This window comes from Haliaeetus albicilla, chromosome 16 (genome assembly GCF_947461875.1).
Source record: "Haliaeetus albicilla chromosome 16, bHalAlb1.1, whole genome shotgun sequence".
NCBI classification, from domain to species: domain Eukaryota; kingdom Metazoa; phylum Chordata; class Aves; order Accipitriformes; family Accipitridae; genus Haliaeetus; species Haliaeetus albicilla.
The window spans coordinates 33,064,716-33,092,160 of NC_091498.1; the positions used below are offsets into that span (position 1 = coordinate 33,064,716).

At 39.6% G+C, this 27,445-nt stretch overlaps 1 protein-coding gene across 4 annotated transcripts in view; it reads right to left on the minus strand.

Moving 5' to 3' along the window:
- Window positions 1–27,445, minus strand: part of PTDSS2 (phosphatidylserine synthase 2) — a 43,080-nt gene that overhangs the window by 3,094 nt on the left and 12,541 nt on the right. For all 4 annotated transcript variants that reach the window (XM_069804416.1, XM_069804417.1, XM_069804419.1 and 1 more), the window contains exons 3-11: window positions 22,709–22,791; window positions 17,366–17,433; window positions 14,251–14,385; window positions 13,163–13,213; window positions 10,381–10,494; window positions 8,763–8,881; window positions 7,948–8,062; window positions 5,597–5,742; window positions 305–490 (exon numbers count right to left, since the gene is read on the minus strand). In XM_069804416.1, the coding sequence (XP_069660517.1) occupies window positions 305–490; window positions 5,597–5,742; window positions 7,948–8,062; window positions 8,763–8,881; window positions 10,381–10,494; window positions 13,163–13,213; window positions 14,251–14,385; window positions 17,366–17,433; window positions 22,709–22,791 (1,017 nt within the window). The remainder of the gene's footprint in view (window positions 1–304; window positions 491–5,596; window positions 5,743–7,947; window positions 8,063–8,762; window positions 8,882–10,380; window positions 10,495–13,162; window positions 13,214–14,250; window positions 14,386–17,365; window positions 17,434–22,708; window positions 22,792–27,445) is intronic.

Here is a 27,445-nt window from a genome sequence, read left to right on the forward strand (position 1 = left end):
ACTGTTCACCTGCTTCTACAGCAACACCAACACAAGTAGTCCCACAAAGACCAAAGCTACCAGAGGCTTGATCCAGAAAGAAAAGTGCCAGGATCATGCACAGAAAACTCCCTGCTTATTTAATAACTCTTACAGAAAACCACTGCAGCTGTAGCCATCCAAAAGTGTTGTGATCTATCTTCAGGAGCCACTAAAGGCTAATGACTGCATACATTTGAAGATGCACTGTTGAAGGGATGTCCAGAACAATCTACCCTGTAAGACCCAGGCTCAACCTGAATGTAGCCCATCAAATGCTGCTTACCGAATGAAAAAACGCCAGGCTGTCCAGGTGAGCACAAGTATAATCCCCAAGATCCAGCACTGGGTAATGTAGAAAGGAAGAGAAAGCGTGAGTGTATAGGGATCATACTTCACGACAATCAGAAACTCTGTGGCAGTAATAGCAGCAACCAGCCATGCCTGCTGACCCAATTTCTTATGGAACTTCCTGCAAAATAAATGCACAGATAAAACAAAGCTATTGTTGTAAAGTTAAGCATTCAGAGAAATAGTCATAAAAAGACAGCTGGGGTAATAATTTAATTCATCTTGGCACAACTCTAAAAGTCTAGTTCGGATTACACATGTACTACGGCTATGCAGGCTGAGGACTTTCACGTTGATGTTACTTAAGTTTCCTATCAGAGGCTCTGAAAACACATGAAAAGTTAAACATCATCATATGATGCAAGGAAGAATCCCAATTTTCAGGGTATTGGTAAATCCACATCAAACAATTATCTCACCAGCTTGAGATCAGCTGAGGTTCAGGGTATGGTATGAAATAGGAGCTCTGCTCCTAGATTTCCTCTGCAAACATCAAGTCACACTGCTGTAACCATATTTAACTCCTATATAATTGTATTCTGAAACTTACTCTCTTTCCAAAAAGGTACTCAATGAGCTGTCACTAATGATCTCTGAACAGATTTTAAAAGAAGAAAGCTTAATAACAAACAAGCAAGATAATGAAAGATGCAAGGACAGCCTTTCACTTCTAGGACAACACAACCTTGGGGCAAATACGTGATTAATATTTAATCCCCAGGGTTTGTTTTTAAGTAGTACCAGACAAGTCAGTGAGAAGCTGCAGTGCTACGTACAAGTCTAGTGAAGGACTCATCAATCAGTAACACTAGAAATTAAACTGCAGTAGAATCAAGACATCTATTCAGAGGCTCTACTTGCAGGAGAGATTGGAAGTATACCATCTCTTGGGTTACCTATTCCTGCATGGCAAATACATAAAACCAAAATACCTATAGGCTGCCTTTCAGGAAACCTCATTAACCTCACAGGTAACAGCCTATTGCTAGAAGCCTAGGTAAGTTGCTTGATCTAAACCAGCCAGATCCTCCACTTCTTGACCTGGTCTGCTCATGTCATTTCTAGACTTGACATTTTTACAGCTTACTGACCTGACAGGGCAGACGATTCATGTGTCAATAATCAAATGGGATTCTGTTTGGGCAACAGAACAAGCCCTTTTTTTAATGCATTGGATTGCACTGAAATCCTGCCCACCACAGCACCACTGGTGCATGCAGATGTGCTATCCATCAGTACAGACTCAAGTATATAACTTCCTGCTTGGTAGACTAAATTTTTGTTCTTCCATCACCCATCTTCTGAATCTAAAATGGGATTTTATTTCCATTAGAGGAAAGAACCAAGAGAAAGCTACTAGAAGTTTTATGTATTTTTTTTCCCTTTTCTTTCTCAAAGGCATGATTTACTTAAATGTTTCCTGAAATGCAACTGATTTGAATCAAGTAAGACTGAACTTGAGAAAAGAAATACCCTCAACCATCATAATCACCAACTGTTTCACCAGCAAGCACACACAACTAACTTTTCTCAACAGCCTTTGGATTGTATTTTACTTAAAAAACACACAAAGAAGCAGTTTGGTGCACCTTCCTGTCAGCCCTAAACCTACTACCTTAACTGATCATTATATCTCTGAAGATGCCCGAGATAAACCATGCAAATAGAAGCACCACCAACTAAACTTAAAGGTGGCTGTTCTTTTTGCCTTCTATTACTCCTTATTCTGCCTTTATTCTACATGTCTCTGCTTTAATCACAAGGCGCATCTATTCTGCAGAGTGCCTTGCTCTCTCACTTAACCATAGTGTATTCTGAAGTACATCTTCCTACCAGGTCCTTTCTCTTGTCCAGCTGACTGTGTTATTCCATTCCTACCACAGTGTAAGATGTGAAGTGAAACACAACCAGGAAGAATTCCGTGTAAAGTGGCAGAACTACTGGGGCACGACAGAGGAGATGGGGAGCAAAGCGATATAACAAATCTACAGAGGGCTGGGGAGAGAGGGATGGACATGTTAAGATGACCTCTGCAGTACTTCTAGGGCATTGCAGCAATGGGAAATTCTAGTCTGCTCTATGACCACTGTGATGTATAGCCTCCTGTCTGGCTGAGGCACTGATTTAGTAAGTGCTGTGACAGCCATGTAAGCTCTTTGGGCTGTATTTTCTTGCTGGTTTTGCCACACAGTGGATGAAAGAGAAGCCACCTAACAAATCTCTGATTAGGATTTCCTCAGAGAGTAGCTGCTCTGCTAACGCTTCCCTCTGCTAGGCAGAGAAACAAGCCTGCCCAACACCCTGCCACCTCCAGCTGGTATACTGCCCAGTTCACACACATTCAAACAGGTCCCAGGCATCTCCGATAGTGCTGGGGCAGAGGGAGCTGCGACTACACATTTGCTCCCAGTTTCTCCTCCCCTCTTCTCATCAGATGCCAGCAGCTGCACTGGGGAGACCATCCTTCCTTTAGCAGGTGTTTTCCTGTTGCTCAGACATTATCTGCTCCACTGCATCCCCGTGGATTCTCAGTATCTGGGAAGGGATCTAAGCACAGAGAGCAAACAGAGCTTCTCTCCCCTCTCCTGAATCCAGGGGAGTCATTGCAAGTCAAGCACACAAGCCACACAGTTTCTTAAACATGAGGCCAGAGAGTCATATTTGACACCAATGCATAAGTTCAAACTACACAAAATCATCCAAATACACTGGAAAAAAATATGATGCAGATGGGATGAGCGCATTCAATTTTGAAAAGTATCCCGCCTAGACCAACTCAGATGAAAGGACTTCAGAAACTGCTCCAGGTGGTTCATCTGGTATGACAGATTAAATGGGCAGAAACTAGCCTTAACACATGGATAGAGAGAAAAAATGAAACAGCAAATCTCTCACTGTGAACTCAAGCTATTCAGATGACTAGGTCAGCTTTCTGCTTTGTTGATCTGCTTCCTCATTTGCTATTGTTTTCTTTCACTAGCTTATGACAGCACACTGACAAAAGAATTAAAGGTAACGCCGACAGAAGAGCTGTGCAGAAGCTAAAGCTGCTGAGGAAGAAAGTTGGTTTCCTGCCCTTCTGCTCATGAAAAATTTTAAAGAAAAGTCCTTTTTTTATTTGATGAATGAGATTAAAAATCACGGCCTCAATGCAGACTCCCTGGAAGAGATGTGAAGACTAGGAACCAGGAAGATATGACAAGGTCAAATACTACATGGACTCTTACATCAAGACATTTCTGGTCAGGAATATTTCACACAGCCAGTCCTCAAGAACTCAGATGCAGCATGTCGATCACAATAGCAGCGTGGTATGTAAGAGCTGGAGAACAGCTTCAAGAACCACCCCTCTTCTTGGACTATTTCAATTCTAGATACTTTATTGTCACCATGCTCAGATCAAGAATTGTCTGCAGATACTAAGAATCCTGAATAAGAAAAAAAAGTCTTCATATTTGAACTTCACTACTTTCTAGACTAAATATTGGAAGGTTAGCTGAAAAGATCTAATCAGTTTACCTCAGTCTCATCACTACCAGACAAGGCAATGAGCCATGTTTCTGACAAGGAGGGTCAATGGAATATTCCAACCTTTGTCCGTTAAGTTGAGCATTTCCAAAAGGAAAAGGTCAGGAAGGTTTCTCATGTGCTGTTAGCTGGGAGCCTCTGGTATAGCCTGCTCTCCCCCAGCAGCTTCTCCCTACAACACAACAGGAAGAATCCAGCACGGTTCCTTGATTCAAAATTATGTGCAAGTAAAAATGCACCCAGCTAAGTTGGTAAAACAGGGGTAGATTACCTCTGCTTGGATGACCTGAAATGCACAACAGAATTGAAGTCCAGTTGCAAAAGCCTTCGCAGAGAAGATATTAGGTAAGACCAGATGCTAGTTTCTGCCATTTTGCATGAACGGCCTGGTGAGGTCATCTCTGTGGTGCATCAAGCAGAGCCATGAACCTCAGAAGTGAGCGGGCTAGTCACCTTACCCACCAAGAGAAACAGAACAGCAGGTGGTGGTGGCAATGATGAAGACATGCAGTTCAGGATGAGTCTCTGCTTGCTGGATTAACTTCTCCAGCTCATTGAAAGAATGGCAACAAACTGAATCAGCAATGAGGCACCAGTGACTGATGATTCTCCTAAATTTCAATGTTATGCCATGTGGTTGAACAGAGGGCAAAGGAGTTTTTCCAACCCAAACACAAGGACCAGAAGATTGTGAATGGTGCTAAGGAGAGGAGCTCACCAGCGAGAGGCAGAGACCTCTTCTTACCTTTGAGTTGGAGGCACGTCCCAAACCAGTAGGTCCGACACCAAACGCAGGGGCAGCCTGCCACTGCTGAATGTCCTGAAATCCGACTAAGCAATGTGGGTTGACCCTTCTTCCCAGTTCTAGGAGTCAAAGCCTTGCAAGGGAAACTGATCTTCATAGAATGTTGGAACCCTAAATTCTGAACACAGACACTTTTTGTGTTGGTCAATGACAGACAATGAATATCCCTTGAAGCCAGATGTTGTCTTAGACTTAAGATGTGGGCTCAGGCAATTTGTGACATTACTACTAAAACTTAAAAGAAAACATGATTTTGAGAACAAAGCTTTCTCAGGTCTTACATGGTCTGCAGAAACAAAAGCAGCAAGGACAAATATGATGCTTAAGTAGGAACAGTCTGAAAGTACATGCACTGTTGTGTATGGGTGCACTTTGCCTTCAATACACTTTGCTATAAAGGGTCCTCTGATCTGCAAGAGGATGCCACAAGAGCTCCAGAGGACCAGGGACCAGTTGGAAGAATGCTCAAGAAAAGAAGCACCTTTAAGAAAAGGGGTTTTTTTAGTTTGGGCCCTGTTGTCCTTAGAAGGTACGTCTAAGGACTGTAGTTCCTGGCTATCAACCTGAAAGTGGAGTTCAGTACTCCTCTGCCCACAAGCCAGTGGCACTCCAGCTAATTTACGCATTACATTCTCAAAAGAGTGATCATTTATTAAAAACTGATGTTAAAAACAGTGCACATAGAATGCCCTTAACAACAGCTGTTCTCCAACCAGATGTAGTCAGAATTTTACCTCCAAAACAAAAGAACACAAAGTAGATGCTTTGGGATTAGGTCTTTTTGTCCCCAAGAAGCTGAACTCTTTCCCTGAGATGGATGCCAACAAGCTGGAGCAAATTCAAAATAAAGCAAGTGAAGCTTGACATGGTATATACACAAGAGGACTGGCTTACGGGTCATCCATGAAGTCGTAGATCTCCCTCATAGCCACACCTCCCACATTGACAAAAAAGACAAGTCGTAACAGGACCAAGTAGTGTTCTGGTGGCATCCAAAGGACAAACTTCAAGTAAAATGTGTTCAGCTCTGCCAATAAAAACTGAGAAAAAGGACATTTTAATTACATTCAGAAGACTTCACTGAATGAAGCCTGGAATCTCCCTCTCTCCCTGCATGAATCCCCCCACCATTTCTCTAACACCACAAAGCCCTACTCAGTATTACTGAGCACACTATCATCAGTTGCAATAATGATCAAGAACAGCTGGGGTTTTTAAATTTTTCTGTGTTGGAAGAGGTATTCAAAAAAACCACAACAGAAACCTGGACAAGCACTACCTCTAATTTTGAACAAGTTTATTGGGAGTTTGAAGTACCTGCAGAACTACTGATGACAAATCCTGAAAGCAACCACTTGTCCTTTCACTATCATTTAAAATCTGACTGAGGGAACCCCAAAATAACAAGAGGCATAAACAGTACATCCTGGGTTTTGGTTCATTTTTTTACAAAGTTATGCAAACATCACTGCCAAAGCCATCTTAGGAGAATTGGTTATACATTTATAGCAAGATGTTCTCAAGTGAGCTGCCCTGGCACTGTGATTAAGTGAGCAAGTAGACACAAGTTTCTCACTTCAAAAGAAATGATAACAAATGGCATTAAGCATTGTTTAATCCAAAAGAGCAAGCCAATACCTGAAACTGCTTATAAACTGTCAGCTGAAGCTAGGCTTTGCTAAAAGAAAAATTATTATACCAAGGACTAGTATAAATTCAATGGAATCTCTCAGTTGCAAAATCTGCTCCAGCACCTAAAACCCAATTTCGTAAGCGTGCAAAAAGTTGGGAGCATGCACACAGTAACCATTTGGAGAAACATGTTAATTTTATTTATGCAGGCACATTTCCTTTACGTCTATAAACTATGGGAACCTCAGCAAGTCTGTTGTGCTATGTGAACTTGGCAAATGTTTTATGTAGTGGAAATCAGGTGATGTGAACTTGTATTCAACTGACTGAGTTTGCAAACTGCCTGGCACTCACTGCTGGCACTGCTGTATGCTGCTTACTTACTTACAGACAGCACATTGTTCCTGAAGCACACTCAGGTCTGAAATTTGACATCAGCATAAAATGCAGGGTTATTATGAGAGAGAGAGAGGTGGTGGTGGCTTGCCAAGCTCACTAATGTGTCCCACTCAGCAAACTGTAATAGGGAACTTCACTGGACAGACCCAAAATAAACCACCACCATTTTTCATATTCCACATTATTTCAAGATGCTTAAAGGTATGCCGTTCTAGCATCTGTTAAAAAATACACACTTATATCCTGTACCATAGCAGTTATACAGAAACTGGTTAATGCCCATTGTCTCTGGATTCACTAGAAGTGTCACATGTTTTTAAGTTAAACTTCACAGTTGCTGAAATGAAGTAAGTTTGAGTTGCTCAAAACTGAGCCAAGTGACATCCCATGGATAGCACAAAGGCCAAAGTCCCCCAGCTGACAAAAGGCAGGAGTGGGGTAAAAGCACTTAAACTGCCAAGTTTATCCTCCCTATCAGTGTCATGTGCATGATACCTGTGACTCTGAAATGGAAGTTACAAATTCAAGATGTTACATTCCCATAATATAGCCTCAGCCACTCAGATGGCTAGATGGAGGCAAGACTGTCAAGTTGCTGTGGCTGCTGGAGAAGCCAACTTTCTCTTTTGTCTAAATGGGGGAGCTAGTTTACCTGAACTGCTCAAACTGGATACTGTTAACACCACCAGGTGCTACGTGTTCAGTGAAACAAAAATTTAAAAAAATAACCTGGGATAACTGAATTAAAGTCTGTATAAAAATATTATCCGAGGCAAAACTGTGCACTTTGGGAGCTGCGCTGCCCCAAGCTAACAAAGAGAAGCCTAAAGCTTTGGTTCCAGACCTTTCTAACTGTAATTATGATATGTATCTGCTTAAGACTGAGAGAAACAAGCCATTTTCATGCAAAGCCAATGTTTTTGGTAGAAGCAGTTACATGCTGAATTACGAGTAGATCACAGTTTGTATTGCTTACATTGCCAATCAACACTGTTCAGCAAGAACAAATATTTATGCAATGAATCTGTAAACTGTACCAGAGACATGGAAACAGATACTGAATCCTGCAGGATTCAGAAGTGATCTCTTCCAGCTTCAACTAAAGAAACATCACCATGTCAAGAGTTTCAGCCTAAGTTACCATTTGCACAATTGCTTGAGTGTTACAAAACATTAAATCAAATGGTAGAGAAAAGACAGAGAAGTTTCCTTACTACAAAGATTATGCCACAAACTGCTAGCCATCTGCGTAAGCTGGATGCTGGCTTCCACTCAAATTTGACCCAGCTATACGGGGTGAACTGGAAGACAATTCTCTTCATTTTACCTCTGAAAAAAAGCAGAACACATTCTTGCAATTTTAAGAAACAGCACATAAGAGACATCTACTAACATTTCCATTTGAGAAACTAATTCACATATGCAAAATGCCTTAATTTACTCCATAAAAATTACTGCTTAATGAAATTAACATTCTGAGTTAGAGAAGCCTGTTATTTGGACTATAATTTTAAAGTTTAATATACCACACCCACTGTAGTAAGCAGTTCCTCAGTTCTGCTCTGCTCAGCAAATGATAGTTCAGGAAAGGACAGTTCATTACTGGTACAAGACTACAAGGGATTTATTAATTTTTAAGTTTCAGTGTTCCAGTTACTATGAAGTTCTGATTACTAGGGAATGCATTATTTGCACAAGGACCAAATAGATCCTTGCTGTGAATTAGGGAGTATGATCCCGACTTGGATTCCTGCATTGCCTTTAACAATTTCATTGAATAAGCTCATTTCCACAAGATGCCCTCACTCCTAGACATCAGGCATCAACGATTTCATTGACAAGTAGAACTCTCATAACAAGCTTCCATGCAGTAATAAGTTACTAGATACTTGAGTCATCTAAACACACATGAATTCTTTAATTCACATTAACCCTAACAGAACAACCCTTCAACAACCAAGATCTTTAACATGGGCCCAAACTTTGTGCCATGCTACTGCTTGTGGAGTTACTTTCTACACCAACTTACTTGTATGTAGGAATGTTCCAAAGTCCTTGCCATTTGTATGTTTTCAAAGAAAGCCAAGACAGAGTCTTCATCCCACAGTAAATTCCTAATCCATTACATAAGATCACATCCATTATCCACTGAAAGGAGAAAAACACAGTGATGCTGGAGAAGAAACACGAAAGGTTGTAAAAGGGAAGATACTATAGGTACAGAAACACACAGACACACTCTCAGTCACAAGGACTGAACATCCCCACGGAATAGAGATGCGTGAACTGTCAGGAGAAAGAATCTCAGCTACCCAAGCCTACTCAAATAAAGCAAAAGTGTTCTACATGTGATGGCTGTTGATTCTCTTTTGCTGTATTCATTCTGCTACAAAACAGACTTCTTCCTACTTACTCTCAGCTCAGCTCCACTCTTAAGTGATAACTTTAGAAACACACCAAAAAAACCCTATCTGAACAGGTTCCTATGGACTGGTTTTTACTATGCCCAATAACTTAACATACTCTTTAAGCTTCAGGCTGCCTCCTAAAGAAATTATTTATATCCAGGCTCAAGATGTGAAATTAAACAAGTGATTTCTCCCTATGCTCTGTTTTATGGCTAAGCATTAATTCTAGAGATGGAGCTCTTGAGCTGAAAAAAACTTGGCTGTCCTCCGCATTCAAAGAAGCGGAGCACAGAGTGTTAATTTTGTAAGAAGTTTTTTTTGAAGGCAAAATAGCTTTGCTAGATGTCGTTATACATAATGCATTTATTTTTATAAATACAACCACGTAGCAAATCATTACAAGCTTGGGAAAGAGCTTGTACTTTAAGTATAAAAACAAGCCAAAATAATGTTAAGAACCACAGCTGTGTGCCCTGAATGTAGATAATTTTGATAGCTCTCATAACCAATTTACATTTCATAGGAAAATAAAAGTGTCACTTTAAGCTTCAGAGCTTGGTTTTTTTTTTTCCCCATAGAGACACTACTAGATCACAGTAGTCACCCTGGCTTGAAAAAATAGACACAAGCAGTATTTTAGGACAAGAATGGCTACAGACTATCATGTGCAAAGACCATACAGCTTTTCAAGTAAGGCCAAATGTTTATCTTTTAAAATCTTTTTTATAAGCCACACCAGAAATTGTAAACACAGTAATATTTACTGTTTTCAGAAAACAGTGAAGGTAGGTTTGCACAGAAGGAAGACCTGGACACAAATTGCACTGAGTCTGTGCGTTGCGTTTTTTTTTTTTTTAACAGGCAAGAAAAATCACCATCTGAAACTTTATAAACAATGTTTTACCTTTCTCTTAATTTCAGATTTTATGGTTTGTACCATCACCAAATATTTGAAAATGTTCAGGTAACGCTTTAGATTCTTTCTCTGGTGTGAAATGAACCAAAACAAGTATTTAACTATGTGCAACAGTTTGAAAACATGCAAAATTACACAAACAGTGACAAACATATTACAAACTCAACACAGAGAAGCACCAATGCTCCTGAGCTGCAATAGTCACACATACATCTTTGGCCACATGCATATGATATAATTTAATTCTCACCACCTCCTACCCCCTCCCGTTAAAATATATACTTCCATTTAGACAAATATATCATGATCTATGCAGTACATACGTGATCCCACCAACATTCACTGAAGTTTGGAAGTTGGTGTTCCAGACTGTACTCCAGAAACTCAAACATTACACTGATGATCATACACATCCACCAGTCTCGAATCATCAATGTCTATATAAAGGGAGAAAAAAATAATCTTTCAAATATCCACAAGAGTTGCACAACATACTAAAAAACCATTACAAAAATGAATACTTGCACACCAGACTGAGTAGAACCAGGCACCACTTGCACTAATGCCTTTTAGAAATCTAAATAAAGGAGAACTCCATAAATACTTGTCCTGGTTTCAGCTGGGATAGAGGCACTGCTCAGATTTACAGTTTTGCAACAGTATATGGAAAAATTATTACCTTTTTTCCTAATTTTAAAACTGATCACATAAGGGATATGAAATTAACCCTTCTAGACTCTGAACACAGAGGACACACATGGTGTGCTTTGTTTACTGGTTATTTCTACAGCTGAGTATCTTGTCTCCAGCATCCAGCAAAGGATCAGGAAACTCATGACAATCTTATTTTTATCACGTGATAGTCTAGTAAAGCCAAATGCTCACAGGCCTCTAAACTTATCAAGTATGCAGCATAATAGACAAGAAAGACACTGAAGAGTATGGATGATGACATTAATACCATTACGTGAAAGAATAAAGGCAGGCAAGATGGGATACAGAAGGAAGAAAGTTAGTTAAATGAATGGAATTACTGGGTGCTCAACCACCACAGGTAGCATTGTTCTAATGCTGCTCAAAAAAGGCTTTTCAGAGTCTACTTAATGCAAACTTAAAAAAAAGTCACCTGCACTAAATCTCAGCCCTAACTATGCTGGGACACCTAAGTCTACTTTATACCAGCTAGCAGCTTGTCAGGGTGAGCACTGAAGAGCAGCATCTTCTTCCACATTCAGCATAAGAATTCAGCTGAGCTGCAGTCCTAGAACATACATATCATCCGGGCTTACTCTCAAAACAAGGGAAGAGATTTGTGGTAACACTTTATTTCATATTTGTAAGTGGATAAGAGCACAGAGAGCCTGTACATATGGTCTGCTGCCTGGGAACTCAACTGTGCATGCAAATCCTCAGCAGCATGCCTAGATGGAAGGCGGCAACCCCAAATGTGCTCGTACCGATTCTGCAGAAGTAAATGTAGCTTGGTGTTGATCGCCTCAACCAGAAGATGGAAAAATACAATAAGCATTATCACACATTAGTCTGACAACATGTGATCTAAATCCAAACCAGACAGGGAGGCCCACAATAATTTCTGATGAATGAGGCACATTAATTCTCAATATTGCCATTCCGGTGCTTTGAGATAGATATAGCTTAAGAGTCTGTTACTCAAACCAGATTAAAAAAACAAAAGAAAAAAGGAAAAACCCAAACACATGCTCATCTCTGTTTATGAAGACAACATACTCAACTTCCAGCTTTTTATAAAAAAGTTAACTGACAAATAAGAAATATAGCAGCTAGTTTACTTGAAGGAAAGCTTGAAGCTTAGCAGCACAGAAGTAAACACCTTGTGGAGCATGCTGGGCTCTTCAAATCAGACTGCAGGTTGACAAGACAACATACCATCTCAAGCATTTCTGCAGGAACAGTGTCTTTAATAAAAACTATGCTTCTTCCAGACCAAGACAGATAATAGCTTGACTGAGTAGACTGGCATATTGATTTCTAGTTCCTCAGGAATGTGTTACTATTCCCCTTATGTCTTGTTACCAGGCTCTCACTATTTTGGCATTTTTTCCTCAGTATGACATTATTTGCAAAAATAAATACAGAATGTAACTGAAATGCTGTTTTGATATTTAAGTTTCTGATGTAATTCTCTTGGATGAAGAAGATCCAAGTTTCTCCAAATGTACAATTCTGTATACTAACAGAGCAAGCCACTGACAAGTTGATCTGAAATCAAAGTCTCCCCAAGGCTACCATACTCATCTTTTGGTTATGGGAGCGGGGCGGGGGGAAACAGACCAAAACAAAACACTCATAGGAAGACATCTGCACTTTCGAAGTGGAAAACCAAAACAACAGTTGTAGCTTATTTTTAAAACGGCCTGAGCTTTTTCAGCTTATTATTTATGGTGGTCTTCTAAGTTTAAAAAACCAACCAAGGTGTGCAGGGCAAAATAAAAGTTAGCTAGTAAGTTTGCTCAGGTTAAAAAAAGGCTAATATTTAGGCCAAAGTAATCAGCAAAACTTGTGTTGAATGTGTTCTGCCAGACAAGCACAACTGGAATTCCTTCCACAGTTGGTTGATACTGACTAGGAAAGTAAATGGGTAATGGTTTAATTCTTGTTAACAATTTAAAATCCTGATTTAGATGCCACTGGGAAAAGCCTGCCTTAGAATAGTAGTAGTATATCATCACGCATTTGTGTCTGGGTAACAGTAGGCTTTCACTGCCTTCTCTAAACACTGTCTTCCCCATACTCTCTACACTCATAGGTCATTCAAACATTTATCTTGCTACAGGAGTAAAGGTTTTTGCTTTTATTGATCTGACCTCAGAATGAATTATGGCAGAGGAGGGAGCTTGTCAATGTAATGTTACTTTGGAAAGAAATGAGGTGACCTAACATGGTCGGGGCCAGGGTTGGGCAGGGGGGGAAGCGCCTTTCATGTATTACAAACACTTAGTCTAGTTCACAGATGACTGCCTAATACAATTGATCACAAAGACCGGCATCACTAAAACAGAAGCAGTCAAGCTTTATAAGTAGAATAGCACTGTAACAGAAATGCAACAGAAGACCTATTCTTACTTTCAGGTACCAGCCAAAAAAGTGAGCAGGAACAAATCCATCCAGTTTGTCCTATAAAGCAAGAAGAGAGTGTAGGTCACTTTGCATTATAAACAATAACCCATTCTTAAGGCTTACTTTTTCCCCCCCCAAGAAAAATGCAGCAATAAGCTTCAGTTGTTTCACATATAAATACTAGATGCATTTTATGAATTTCTTTGTTCTCAAATACAGTGAACAAACAAGCTATCTTCAAAGCGAAGCCACAATTTTAAGGGGCAGAAACTGGAATTAGGATTGTACTGATAAAGCAGAGACTACCTTTTTAATGCTAAATGTCATGTTCCTTGCCTTCCAAGGGGACAGAAGCAGAACACATTCAAGCCAGAGCAAGAACATGTATTTCTTCATCAGACCCCCATCTTGTATCTAGCAGAGCTTCTTAAATCTTATCAGTCCTGCCACCATAAATCCCTGGGCAAAGAGTGCCTTTCCTCCTCCTAGTTTTGGTGCAAAACTAGAAAAAGACAGCTGTAATTGCTCTCAGTTATCCCAGCGCCTGATGCACTGAAGACGCAAAGGATTCAGTGCTCCTCACTACACAAGCACTAGTAGCTTCATGCAATCAGGGAGTTCTAAATAATCAGAATTCCTTTGCCCTTGAATTTCAAGTCTTCTGTTTGACAGCAAGAAACAATAACCTGACAGTTTCTGGTATTCAGAAAAGTGCCACTTAAGGGTTGCTTGGCAACATGCAACTTTTGAACTTTGTGCCTCAAGGTGACCATAAGTAGAAGATTCTTTAAGCACACAAATAAACCCAGACTCCTAGGGGAAAAGATTTACACCAATAATCTGAGAAACAAGGGTTATTAAGCAGTTTACCCTCTCTCCTGGGCAATGTAATTAGGATAGAGACACACATCTCCATCTGATCAACAGGAAAGGTCAAGAGAAGAGAAATAAGGAAGCTAAAAGAGTCAGTCATGACCTGTTCTCTCATTCAAGACTCAGACAGACTCATGACTGCATTTCTAAGAGTTCAATTAAGCAATCTTTTACCAAAAAATAGTCAGACTCATTAGCAAGTAACTTTATGTGTTTCTTACCCAGACGTTGTGAAATGGATCAGTTTCATTGCCAGGATCATAAATAAGGCAGTTGCCACCATAATCTCTTTCTGGCAAAGGAACACCTAAATGTGGATCAATGTACTTCATAAACTGTCTGCCATCTTGTACAGTCTGCAAAAGGAACACAAACCCCATGTTTCCCTCTTAGTAAGTATTAATGCACAGAAAAGTACAAAGATAATTCAGATCAACATTGTATCTTCAAATGGGTGGGTTTTTTTCAAATTTGTTGCAGAACAATTATTGAAATATATCCAGACCTCAAAGCACCACACAGCATATACACCTGACCTTCCAGGCCTCTAATGCTAAGTATTAAGGAAAAAAAATTACTACAGAATGAACTTAAGATTTCTTAAAGATGAAAATTAGAGATACTTAACTCTGTTTCCTAAGCCACTCCTGTATGCCCCCTCCCTCCCAAAAGCTTAGTACTCGAACTGGCACACAATTCATCCTTCCCACTGACCCTTTTGCCCTTCCTCTCCTCTCCTCAAGCTTGGCGAGGGTAAAGAAAAAGCAGCCAGTAACTCAGGAAAGACTCATTTAATGGCTGCATCTCCTGCTTTGGTGACCTTCTGGTTTCCTAGAATGGGAAAGATCCAGCAGCACCTTAAACATGCAGCTCAAACGAAACACAGTACATGCAAACACCAGTAGACTGAGCACACCGATTAGGTGCTCTGTTAGCAGGATTAGTTGCACATGTGTGCTCAGCTCACTTCAGCTACAGAAAGTCGAGAACTGCACTGCATTTCATGGCAGAAAAAAATTAGTGCCACTCATTGAATAAACAGTCATTTCAAAAGGTCCCACTAGCAGCACAGGTAAACTTGAAGCAAACAGCAAGGAAGAAGTTGTCAAAATATTAGTTATAAACAGTGACCAAATTTACTAGTAACTCAGACACACATTTGCTGAATAAGTATTTTCCAATGAAATTGCTCACTGTTGTGGTCAATGTTTTACAACAGAAGCAATGTAACATCTATGACAGACTAGCAGACAGTAAAAGCCAGGGCAAGGCCAACATTAGTTAATAGCAATAATAAAAACATTACAGAATAACACCACTAAAGTCACATTAACTGTAAGACAAACTTCAACTATGAGCGAGCTTGTATTTGCTTTTAGGGAAGTTTAGTCACTTACGGACTCAGCATAATTTTAACCTTATTTAAACCTGTGCAAAGTAATAATGTATTTTTAGTAAAGAGCTGAGCAACAGCTAGCTAGTGTCCTTAACAACTAAATGGCTGGTAACATAATATACCACCAGAGGAAAGCAACACAATTCCAGGCTTTTCTATGAGAATTCAGAACTACAACGGTACTATCAAATAAAAATGAAACATATTATTCAGTCTGACTGCAGCTAATCAGCAGTATCATTTACAAGGATGCCTGGAAAAAAAAAAAAGGTGACATGAAACAGTAGGAACATAAGAATAAATTGGAACTGAGTAAGTATTCCTCAGTGGTGAGGAATAACAACAAAAAAGGCAAGACAGACCTGTTCATGCCTGTGAAAGGGTCAGAACTCTACTCCCTCCAAGCAGGACAGGCAGCCTGAAAGAAACCCTAATGAGACATTAGGGCCCTGCATAAGGGTTTACGCTGAACCCCCAAGTTACATCAACGGGACAGAAACTCACACTGTTGTTTACTGATCTACTGTGGACACATTCCAGCTGCTGACTGAAACAATGAGCCAAGCATAAAGAAAAAAAATAGACACTTTTGTGTTCTTAAGAGAGCTTGGCACTGACTTTTGGGGAGGCTCCAGGAAAGCCAAGCAGAACAAGAAATGCTGGAGCCAAAGGAAATCTTTGATTAGCTGGAAAGGGTGTGCTCAATATTAAAAACTTGTTTGCAAAGCAAATGCCCTACTCCAACAGAAGACAGATGACAGATCCTGACACCTCTGAATTCCAGCCCCACTTCTTCCAAGCTCACTTGGCCTCTAGAGGCAAAACGTTGTTTTTTTTTTTTAAAAACATGTTCCTCATCCTTCTCATCTAAAATGATTTTTTAAAGCTACCTGATGAGTATGTGATGGTACTTGCACAACCCTTTTAAAATAGAGCACCAAATGTTACTAAGATGTCAGCAAGAAAGACCTATCTGACAATGAACAACTGGGGACTCTAATTGGAATCTAAATCTGAAAAGTAGCCAGCTGTCTGACAGGACAGTTACCTCTAGTACCTCTACATTTGCTTTTGGTTTCAAATCATGCTGTTGCCTGAGGAGATGACTGCAACAATTGGATTGAGTAACTGAAGAAAGGATGAATCTCCTTTAAATTCTCGAGCTCTTTCTTGGCACTCAAACTTGATTTGCAGTGGTGTAAGTATACATATAGGAGCACAAAGGCTTTGTTAATAGCATCAGGTTTACTGCTCTTGCTTATCTTAAAATATTTTACTTTAACTGCTGCACTTCTGAGAAGTCATAGAATTGTAAAAGCCAGGGGAAAATTCTCAGTTTACTAAAGGACAAGAATATGGTAAAAAATAAGGTACTTTATTTGAAAGTACCAATAGCATGTCTTTCTAGAAAAAACATCATCCTCAGTTTGCTGCCACTACACAAAATTGTGTATTAAGTTTTGTGAATTTTTGGCAATAAACTGAAAAAATGTTCAAAGCACCTATCATTCAAGGTAAAAAGTATTTCAAAAGATTGAACAAGATGAATTCACCCTACAACCTGTAGGATCTAAGAAACTAACAGGTGGTATGCAACTTCAGCAAGTCACAAAGTCCAGCAGAGCAGAGACTAAACATTAGAAGCATCAACTCCTGATTGTTTGATCTAAAGAACTCTGACTTCTCATCAACTCATTTAAGAACACTGCACTGTGGTGTCTAACCTAGGCTGAGACTAACTGGAGGTTAGACAAGGTGAAATATTTTTGTAAAATTGTAATTTTTCCTCAACCTAGAAGTCTCATTAAATAGCACAATGATTTGATTTCACAAAAATGAAGAGCATATCCTGTAGTCCGCGAGAATCCTAAAGAACACCACAAAGGATTTTATATCCACATTAAACTGGCATTTAGTAATTAGAGGTTTAAGTTACTTACCTGAAAGAGTATAAAGATGAGGAAGAGCTCATACACAACGCTGACACACAGCCAAAACCTCCAGTAAGCTACAGAAACAAATGGGATATTAGCAAGCTTTCAAGCAAAACAGCAGTCAATTATTCATTTACTGTAATATAACTAAACGCTTCAAGAAGAGATGCTCCCACCAACAAATTATAAAGCCCAGCATTCAAGTAAAGTGTTCACCATCCTTCCTAAAGTGTATAACCAGAAAGGCTCTTTAACTACCAGATGGGCTGCTATGTAAATTTGCCAGAATTGCTCAGGCCATGACCTGGATCTGTGAGGATGGACCAGGATCCATAAGAACGCTTCATCCCAATGAACTAAGTATTTAAGAATTAGAAGGAATGATACATGCCACTTGCAATGCTTTCTAGCAGTCTTTGGAAGAGAACTATAACCTTCTTGAACTAATCTTTCTCCAAGATCTCATGGAACCAACTTTGGTTTTCCCAGCCCTATCACGGCTAACGTGCTTTGCCAACTTCTGCCTATGTACTGCTAAAACAGACAAGACTAAGACTGGCAGGAGGAACTACTGCTTTTACTTTTGTAAGCCCATCTTACTGTGAAGACAAGGTTGTTTCCTCAAGGGGCAGAAAGCATTTCAAAATACCAAAGATATTTTCACTTTTACTAGGAATTAAATAAATCAAAAAAAAGTACCAAAGGTTTAGCTGGTGCTAGATGCAAGACCTATGAGATCATCTGAAACTCTTCATAATAAGAGAAATATCATGCAAAACTCAGCTACTTCAGAGTCTGCAGTTGTTTTTCACCCTCCCAAGATGTGCTATTACAGATCTTCTCACACTGAAGCAACACCTGAATCTAAAGGGTACACAAATTAAAGTATTTGTACACTTCCAGCTCCATCATCGTCACCTCAGTTCTTCTGAAAGACTCAGTCCTCAGGTAATAGGCTCTCTGACTGTCCTGGGTACAAGCCTTGTGGTCCATGGGCTGCATTCATGCCCCTAATTCATCCTACTCCACCCAGAGTCTGGTTTGGCCTCCATTCCGTAAGGTGATTTCTGGGCTCTGAAATCTCATCCAGCGTTTTTGTTAACTCCTATACAAGAGGAAGCAGGTTAATGCAGAGCCAGTATGTGTATGGAGTGCTCCAGCATTTTTTCCTAACCACATCCAAAAATTTACACAAGGTAATTCAGCAAAACTTGACTCATTCCAAGTGGATATTTAAATTTCTCAGCAACATCACATACTAATCACTCTGGAATGATTTGAATAGACTTTCCTTCAGGTGTTTCCTGTTTACACTTATAAAACAGAACTCTTCTTACATGGTTACATCTAGGTGATAGTTAGAATTGCATTGGGGCAAAGAGGAATCAAGACAGTCGTTCATATGGTTGAGTGGAAACAGCAAGCTATTCCACCTGCATGAATATGGTTTGCCATGAAGTAAAAAAAACCAAGAACCTTAAGGCCTGATTTGGGCATTTATTAACTCCAAGGCAACTTAGGTATGTTAATGCTTAAAAGCAGGACCATGATATAAATAATGCAAGAACTAAACAAACTCCAGGCTTGCAAACATACTTGTTTATCAGCTCAGAACCTGAAATCAACTAGCCATGGTGTTGCAGAGCTTGGTGGAGGCTTGTTTGACCCCCGAAAAAAAAGTGTTGCCTTTGCCTGCCCCCCCCCCCCAAGAAATTCCACATTTTTAAAAGAACTCTCTAACAGCCTGCTTCTGACACCATCATTAAAATAGATTGAAATGTGAGAAGGCGTGACCTTTTTTCAGCAAAACTGCTAAATTAATTTCATAAAAGATGGCCTACTTTACACTTTTAGGAAAAAAAAGGAAAAATAAGAGAGGCAGGTGTAGCCTGGGTAACAGGAAGTTCAGCACTCTGTAACAGCTTTCACTGGAAATTTGGAACTTAAGATTTTTACTTAAAAGTCTACAAACATAATTGTCATTTCTTAATTATGCAATATGAAGTGTCTTCTTAGGGGTCAGTCATTAAAAAACCAAACAAACCTCTAAACACACATTATGAAGTGGTTTTGTCCCTTGGTCTCCTTGAGGGAAGGAAAAGCAGAGTTCAGCCTACCTGCTCCTTGGTGAGGCAATAGCTAGTGCCTCTTGTGCAGCTGTCCTTACACAAAAGTTGTAAAAACAGTTACTTGAGACTTCTGTCCTTCCTTCAGATTTTAACAACTTTCAAATCCACTGCCAAATTTCACTTGGAAGGACTGACCAGGAGTGTGCATGCACCTTCTTGTCTTTCTAGAATGCAGCTTAGGAAAAACAAACAAGCAAAAAAACCCCTCCACTGGTCAAAAGATTATTTGGAAGAGAGGAACCTCTCCCCAAACCAGCACCACTGCACTGCTGAACAATACTTTAGCCTTTTGAATGCGAGCCTGCAGGACAGAAATACAGTGGTGACTTTCTCAACATGATTAAAAAAAATCTTTTAAAAAGTGATTAAAATTTTAAAGTTTGATAAGGTGTTTTCTATCCTTTCCTATAATGGCTGCATACCTTGAAGAGTAACCATTATGTTCAAGCCAGACGTTAAGAGTTAACCTTTCATTAACACACTTCTCCCACATGAACTAAGCATTGCTTCCTTCCAACATCACCTTCAGACTAGGAGCCTTAAAAAAAGCTGAGTTTTTTCTGACCTATCAAGCCTTGTATGACAATTTTTACACTACTCACAGACATAAATGTGGCAGACTAGTTCTGACACTGATATACATACAATTCAGAAAGCAGAAAAATCTAAATCCTTATCTGAGCTTTTCTTCTCCTATATATGTAGGGTTCCGGCAACAGATGATCTGCAGCTGCTGATTATGCTCAGCAATACTACATAATTAAAAAGAAATACAATCTGGTTATAATTTAGTGTGCTTTCTCCCTGGCTGACATAAGTACCCAAGAGGTTTTGAAGACTACTTTATATCTGTACATGTACGCCAGAAACAAGATGTTTTCAAAGCTGTACAAACACTATGTTCTCTGTCTTCCTGGACTGGCCTCAGCTTTAGCTATAAAGTTATTTTTGGCATACCTCTAATATTTGTTTTCCTTAAATGCACCTGTCACCATGAACCTTCCTCAAATTAAGACTATCTTCCTGATTAAGTAGGCTTCAACTAATCATTTACATACCTGATAGTTTAGTGATTACTATGCTCAAACACTGAACTGTTGCCATTGTAGGGAGACTTGAAAACAAGATGAAAACTTAACAAGAGGGCACTGCCTGGCTGAGTGCACAATCAGCCACTTACTCCTATTTAGCAACAGAGGTTTTGAGTTTGACCTATGCCACCTGAAAGGCTAAACAAGTAAAGAAAAAAAATTCCAAGGAAAGTAGACTTACATTGAGGGGGGAGACTAAAAGCAAAACTTGTTGCTTTAGCAAAACCAACAGTGAGTTGGCATACGCGAGCTGTGTATAAATAAATTAGGTGGATAAACACCAAGTAAAAAGAGCTATTTAAACAGAACAACATTAGGCACAAAACCCAGACAAAAATATAAAACATCTCTGAGCTAGTCATAAATAGGTACACACATACTGAATAATAGGGCTCCAAAAATCACCTGACAGAAGCAGGGCACAAAACCTAGCTACTTTTATGATATAGCTTGAAGAGTTCACGTAACAGATCTGATGTGGCTGTATGTGATCGTAGCGACCTCACTGACCCAAAGGCTTCTTTCTGCCCTATAAATGGAAGCAGCGCACACCAGCGGCCTGTGCTGCCAGTTCCTTTGAGATGAGATCTTTCTCCCGGAACAGCACCACAAAGCTAAGGTCAAAGACTTGATTGCCTGATGGGAACTTCCTAATACGCCCCTCTAACTGGAGAGCTGACGCTGAATCTCATAGGGCTGCAATGCCGTGCTCTCTGCTACCTGCTAGAGCCTTCTCACAGGAGAAGCATGGAGAAAGACTGCCATTCTCCTTTCAACAGGCACCCAGATGTCTTGCTGTGACTGTGGAAGTATCTACTACCGTAGCAAACTAATATAGTCCCTGAAAATCACTCTTCAAATATGGAGTGTATTCATGACATCTTTTGTCTTAACTTCATCTTTCCTCTATCTTGTTTGATGGGATGATTTTTGAAGTGATTGAATACATGGGAACTTCTTCAATCACCCTGTTCATGGACAATTTGATTCTGCTGAAAGATACTCAGCTTCAGTCCAGTAACTGCTGTTTCCAAGACGGGAGCATACGGAGGTGGTAGACGTTGGCTCAGTCTACACTAGAAGTTTGCTGCAGAGATCTCTGACCTTTGGACTTTCCCCATCCAATTTGTACTACATTGTTCTAGGGAATAAAAATTACTTCCATCCCAGACAAAACCACTGGATATTCTAAAACTGAAAGCACCCAAACATCACTGGTGTCCTTAAAAGGAGTAATTTGACTTATAGGAGGAACCAGAATTAACTGTAACAAAAGGAAGACTAAAAACTGCTATTTAATAAGACCTCAGAAATGCAAACTTCTGAATAAAACCTTAAGTTTGCAGAGGTGTGCTGTGGGCATTGCTCTAGAACAACATCTGCTTTGATCGAGGTTTTTAGCGTGTCTGCTGTTTCTCACATAGAACAGCATTCCTAAACTTTACAGTTTAAAGGTTAAATTTTTGGCATAAGAAATACTTATAGCTGTATTTGACTGTAGGAGAGACTAATGCTTTCAGGAATATTATGTAAGCCTATATATATTCCCTTAATTATTTCTCAGTGATTCACATCTAAAAATAGGCAAAAGATCAAAGATATTAAAACATTTTCATACTTCATCTGATATAACACTACATGGAAGAGGTTTTGTGTTGTGCTTTCAAATGCTTTCAAGACTTACAGTCTTACTAGAAATCTTTAAAATCATAATCAAGGGCTTCTAATTTACCGGTTATTGTGGATAACGGACATACAGTAAAAGGAGCATAGTGCTCCAGCAACTGGATACATGGTCAGAAGTGCAGTCCCATTATAGGGGGGTGAAGGAATAAACAAGGGAAGTTAAGGTTTCAAGAATCTGGCAGTTCACACAAAGCTTTTGCTAACAACAGGAAGCCAAAATAGGGAGACAAAAAAAAAAATCCTATGCTACATGCAGGTTGAAAGCACAGAAGGATCGCTATGCTGTTTGCAGACTGAGAGGCTATGTGCTAAGTGTGCAGTGTTAATGAACCTATATTATTATTATTTAAAATTACCACCTACCTTCTCTACAAGTAACACAAATATTTACATTCACCATAAACCATGCAATTTATCAGAAACATTTGAATGACTTAAATTACCTGGATGAGGTCTTGAAAATGGTCCATCTTTAGCTTGTGTAACTCCAAAACATAAGAAAACCAAAATACTGGCAACAATACCTCTGAAAGTGAAAAACAGAACAAACTGTTCATATTGCTTCATCTTCCTAATGAAATTGTAATTTATATTCTTTGACGTAAAGAATGTCTGGTCTTTGTTTCTTAACTACTAAGCATGTCAATCATAAGTAGGTGACTTTTGGAGATTATATTTCAGGGAAACAGGTATAAATTCCTATCCTTTTAAGCGTGGTTTCATGACAGACTGTCTCAAATGCCAAACTTTAGCCATCCGTCCTTCTCCCTTCCTCCTCAGTAACTGCATGCTTCCATTGCTTCCATTTTGCTGTCATTTACTAGTATCTGGCCAGCCAAGCAAGGAGCCTGATCTGGCTGAGAACTCATCCAGCAAAAACAAAAGAGCAGTTCCTTGATCGACATGATGAGCCTTAGCCTGCAGGTGATCGTGAGATGCACAAGTCAAATGCTTCCCTATGTCTTTGAGAAGCTTTCATGCCCACTTTGTCAGAAAGACACTTAAAATTTAGCAGTGAGAAAGCTCTCAAGTTAGAGAGCTTCTAATTGCTCCAGTAAAATGTCAATGAAATTTAAAAATGAACTGTTGAACTTGTCACCACTCCAAAACATTTTCTTAGTCGACTAAAGAAGGAGCCTGTAACACCAAACAGCCACTGGTGCTATTTCAAAAGCTAGAACTATAATATAGAGCCTAACAGAACGTAACAGAGACATTAAAGAAAAATAAGAAATATCAGACCATGAGCCCAAGTATACTAAAGACCCACAATGTCATCCCAAACCCCTAAGCCCAGACCCGCACAGTTTTGTCATCCTCAGCAAGGCAAGACCTAAATAAGGGCTGCCGCAGTCCTGCTGTCTGCCTCCTGGAAGGAGGCAGAATTTTCTGCATTACCAGAATGAGATGGTACAAGGACTGCTCTGGCTGAAAACTAACCTAGGAAAAAATAAACTTCTATTCAGTTGGCTTGGCTCACCTCTCTCCCAAGGAAGGAACACAGCAGTCCCAGTTAAGGCTAAACCATCAGCTTAAGCCAATGTGGAACAGAACCCTTAAGGGCAGCCGGAAGGCTCCAGGAAGAGATCCTTACTGATCAAGCAGCAAACTAAGCAAGTAACATTCGAGATCCAGGATTTGAAACCCACTGATCACATACAGTATGCTTTTCAATAAAGTTTTGTTTTGCAAGTAAAAGAAAAATGAGAAAATGCAAATACTCATGTCTGAATGCCTGACCCTTGCCATCAGGAACACCACTCCTTCAGTATGCAGTAGAGACCTCAAGAGACTGAGATGCGAGTTAGGTGGGTGAGGTCTGGAATTTAATTTCAAGGTACCTAACATCAACTTAAAATTCTCCTGAGATTTTAAGTAATTGAGATTTTAAACATCTTACATGCACAAAACGGCATTTCTTTTTCAGGGGGTGCCACTTGTTTTTCAAGAAGATAAGACCCCATGGTCTATACTTGGGCACGTTCCTTTAGTCTTAAAGAATGAAACAGTATAATGCAATCCAAAAATGCTCTTTCTTCTACATCTGAACTCCCAATAGAACTTTCATGCTTTCTCATATTACCTGCTTAAGAGCTGGCTGAAGAGACAGATAATTGAGAAATACCTCACTACATTGTAGGATAAGTGTAGGCCACATTTGCAGTAAATGATGCAACCCTTGACTGTAAATAAAATGGCTATGTTTGCAGGAGCCACAGAAAATACCCAATAATTTTGCTTTTATTAAGGAAATGTTACATACGAGAAGTAATAGTAGACTATTCATGCTTTAAACATTTCAAAATCTTATTTCAGAATAAAAACCAAAAGGATTTATGAAAACTATTTTGCGACATTCACCTCTGAGTATAAAAAGTTTCTGCTTCCTGAAAATAAAAATGGGTTCTACTTAACAGATGCAACTCAGTTATTTTATTTGCTTTATGACACTGGGAAGCACAACAGAATTAGCTACCGAATGAATCAAAGATGAAGATGCTAAAAAAGTTTCAGCTGATCTCAAATGAGAATATTCTGCATTTTGAGTCACTAGTCTGTATTTGGAAATACCAGGACTACAAATTTACATTTACACAGAATAGTCTGCATTCTGTATCATGTAACAATGCACATCTCTTTGTTCACTATCATTATGCTCAGCCATGAACCAAAGTGTCCAAGATCATTGTTTCAGGCCTTGTGAGGGTAATTTTCCCAAAGCTGGAGATGACATGAATCTAAACCACCACAGGAACTTACAGTTATGTTCCTTTCTCTAAAATCTACTCTCAGCCAAACAGCAGCTGCAGCAGCTGTGCTGAAATAAGCTGGAGTTTCAGCTATATTATTTTACTTCAAGTTCACCATGAGAAGTTTTGAAGAAAATAACAAGTTTGCATAATAACCATGTCAGATCCATTATCTTTTTTTTCCCTGTGGTAAATAAATTTCTCCCCTTAACATCATCATACTGCCTCCTTATGAAGCTTTCAAAGCCTAACCAGCCTGCTGGCTTACCACGGCTTGAGGTAAGAACTTCTTTAGGATTTGGGGGCGACGGTTCTTCGAACTACCCCTGCAGGCAGCCTGGATGGATGCAGCTAACATATCTTCCTGGGCTAACATATTTTCTTTAGCAGCAGATAGTAAAGCATGCCTACAAAAATAATTTTAGCACTTAACCAAATAAGAAAGGGCAAACATGGCAACAGTTTCATTAGTGCAAACAAGCTATAGCTTGTGTTATTTTAAGAGTTGATTCAGAGACACCAGACAATGAAGCTTGTCTGTATCTGTATATTGTCCTTTGTTCTAGGCTCTTAACAAGACAGCTCCCACTCCCTGTCCCTTCCCTGGCTGTATCTACAGTAGCATGACTGGTACAATCCCCTCAGTGGTGTCACAAGCTGAAGAACTGGTAGACTGGCAGATGGAGGTCTAGCCTCCTTGTTACCTTGTTTCCTCTGTGGGTGTTCAGCAATAGGAGGTAGAGATCATCAACTTGTAAATACACATACACCTAGATTTGTTACCATGGCTGAGCAGTTATTGCCAAAAACTGGTGTAGAAAGGCATCTTAGAAGTGAGACTGTTTCATGGCTTGAAATTCAATGTACAACCCTAATGCATACAGGATTTTAAACCTGAATGTGTTTTTTATATGGACAAAATATTAACATTTTTTCCTAAGAACGCCTACTCAGCATTCAAAGTATTTTGGAGATGTGGATTTCTTCCACTGCTATTGTATGCAAAGGAGGTTGCGGAATATTTATTTAGCTACCCTCAGAGCTGGAGCTCAGTCCTGTCAGCTCCTCCTGGGTGCTTAATGGCAGAGAAGTTGACAGTTGTCAGACGGGGTGGACTATTTCAAGGCTGCTTTGAATGCTGTAGGAACTGGGTGAATAAAAAGTCTCATCGATCAGACAGGCTTTGGAGCGCAACATCTCTTTGGCTAAGGAAGTAAATTTTCAGCTGTCTCTACAACAGAGGCAATCTGGTCACATATCACATGATCACATCAACATTTTTGTGTATGATCCTAATGAACTTTAACTAGATTTACATATAAAACGTTTCTATAAATCTTATCTTAAAAAAATAAATTCCTCCTTTATTTGCCCTAACATGCTGCAGGAAGAAAAATGGCACTCAAATGTCAGCATATAAACAGATGCAAATATAAACCTTTGCTATAGATACCACACCCCATGACCTCACAGGTTCATGTTCTAATTTGTTTTTTTGTCCATCATTTCTCCTGATGGCTTATTGCATGAATCCAGCCACTCACCCTGCCCTCAGCTGCTTCTCTAAGTGACTGGATGAAGCACTTTTATAGGGGAGAAGACAAGAGCCTCAGATGACTTCCTATTGCTTTAGCTAGTCCAGGAAACAGCAACAGCAGCTAGCACAGCAGTTTGTATACTTTGCTTCAATTTAATCATAGAATCATAGAATCATTTAGGTTGGAAAAGACCTTTAAGATCGAGTCCAACCTTTCTGCTCTAAGCACCTAATGCAGTTCACAGGCACTATGGCACCTCTCAGCAAGAGCTTAAGAACAAAGGACGTTTAAGTGTTTGCAAGCATGTATTTAGACTTTGCACCTAAGCACCGAAACACTGCTCCACTGTCATTGTGCAGTAGTTGGAAATAAAAAAGCATGACAGCCAGAGACACTGCTCACTGGTAATAAAACTACTTCTGTTCGTTAAGCAGGCAAGTGTTCCCATGAAATATTTGCACACAGTGACAGCCTCATGCAGGCTAAAATTTTAGATCAAAATACACAACGGCTTTACGTTAAGGCTGAAAAAGATCTCCGGGTAGGATAAAGTATTTTAAGTTATGGAAGCAAAAATAAAAATCTGTGAAAACTGGGGATATGGATATACTTATGCAAGTTGTGACCATCTCACGCCTGCTCTGAAATGCCTCTTTTTATTCAAATGTACACTTAAAAAGCCACATAAAATTGGTCAGGAACAATGAGATATGAGCACAGCAGGCACACAGATGCTAAGGAAGGTAAGGATAACGGCTAGGACATGAATTGAGCTGGAATCCTTCATGCTTAATGGTGATAAACTTGGCATAGCACTTACCTCAAAGGCCTCAGAAAAGAGATTTAATTGGGACCAGACAGGAGTTCACTGAAAATTGACTCAGCATAAGGA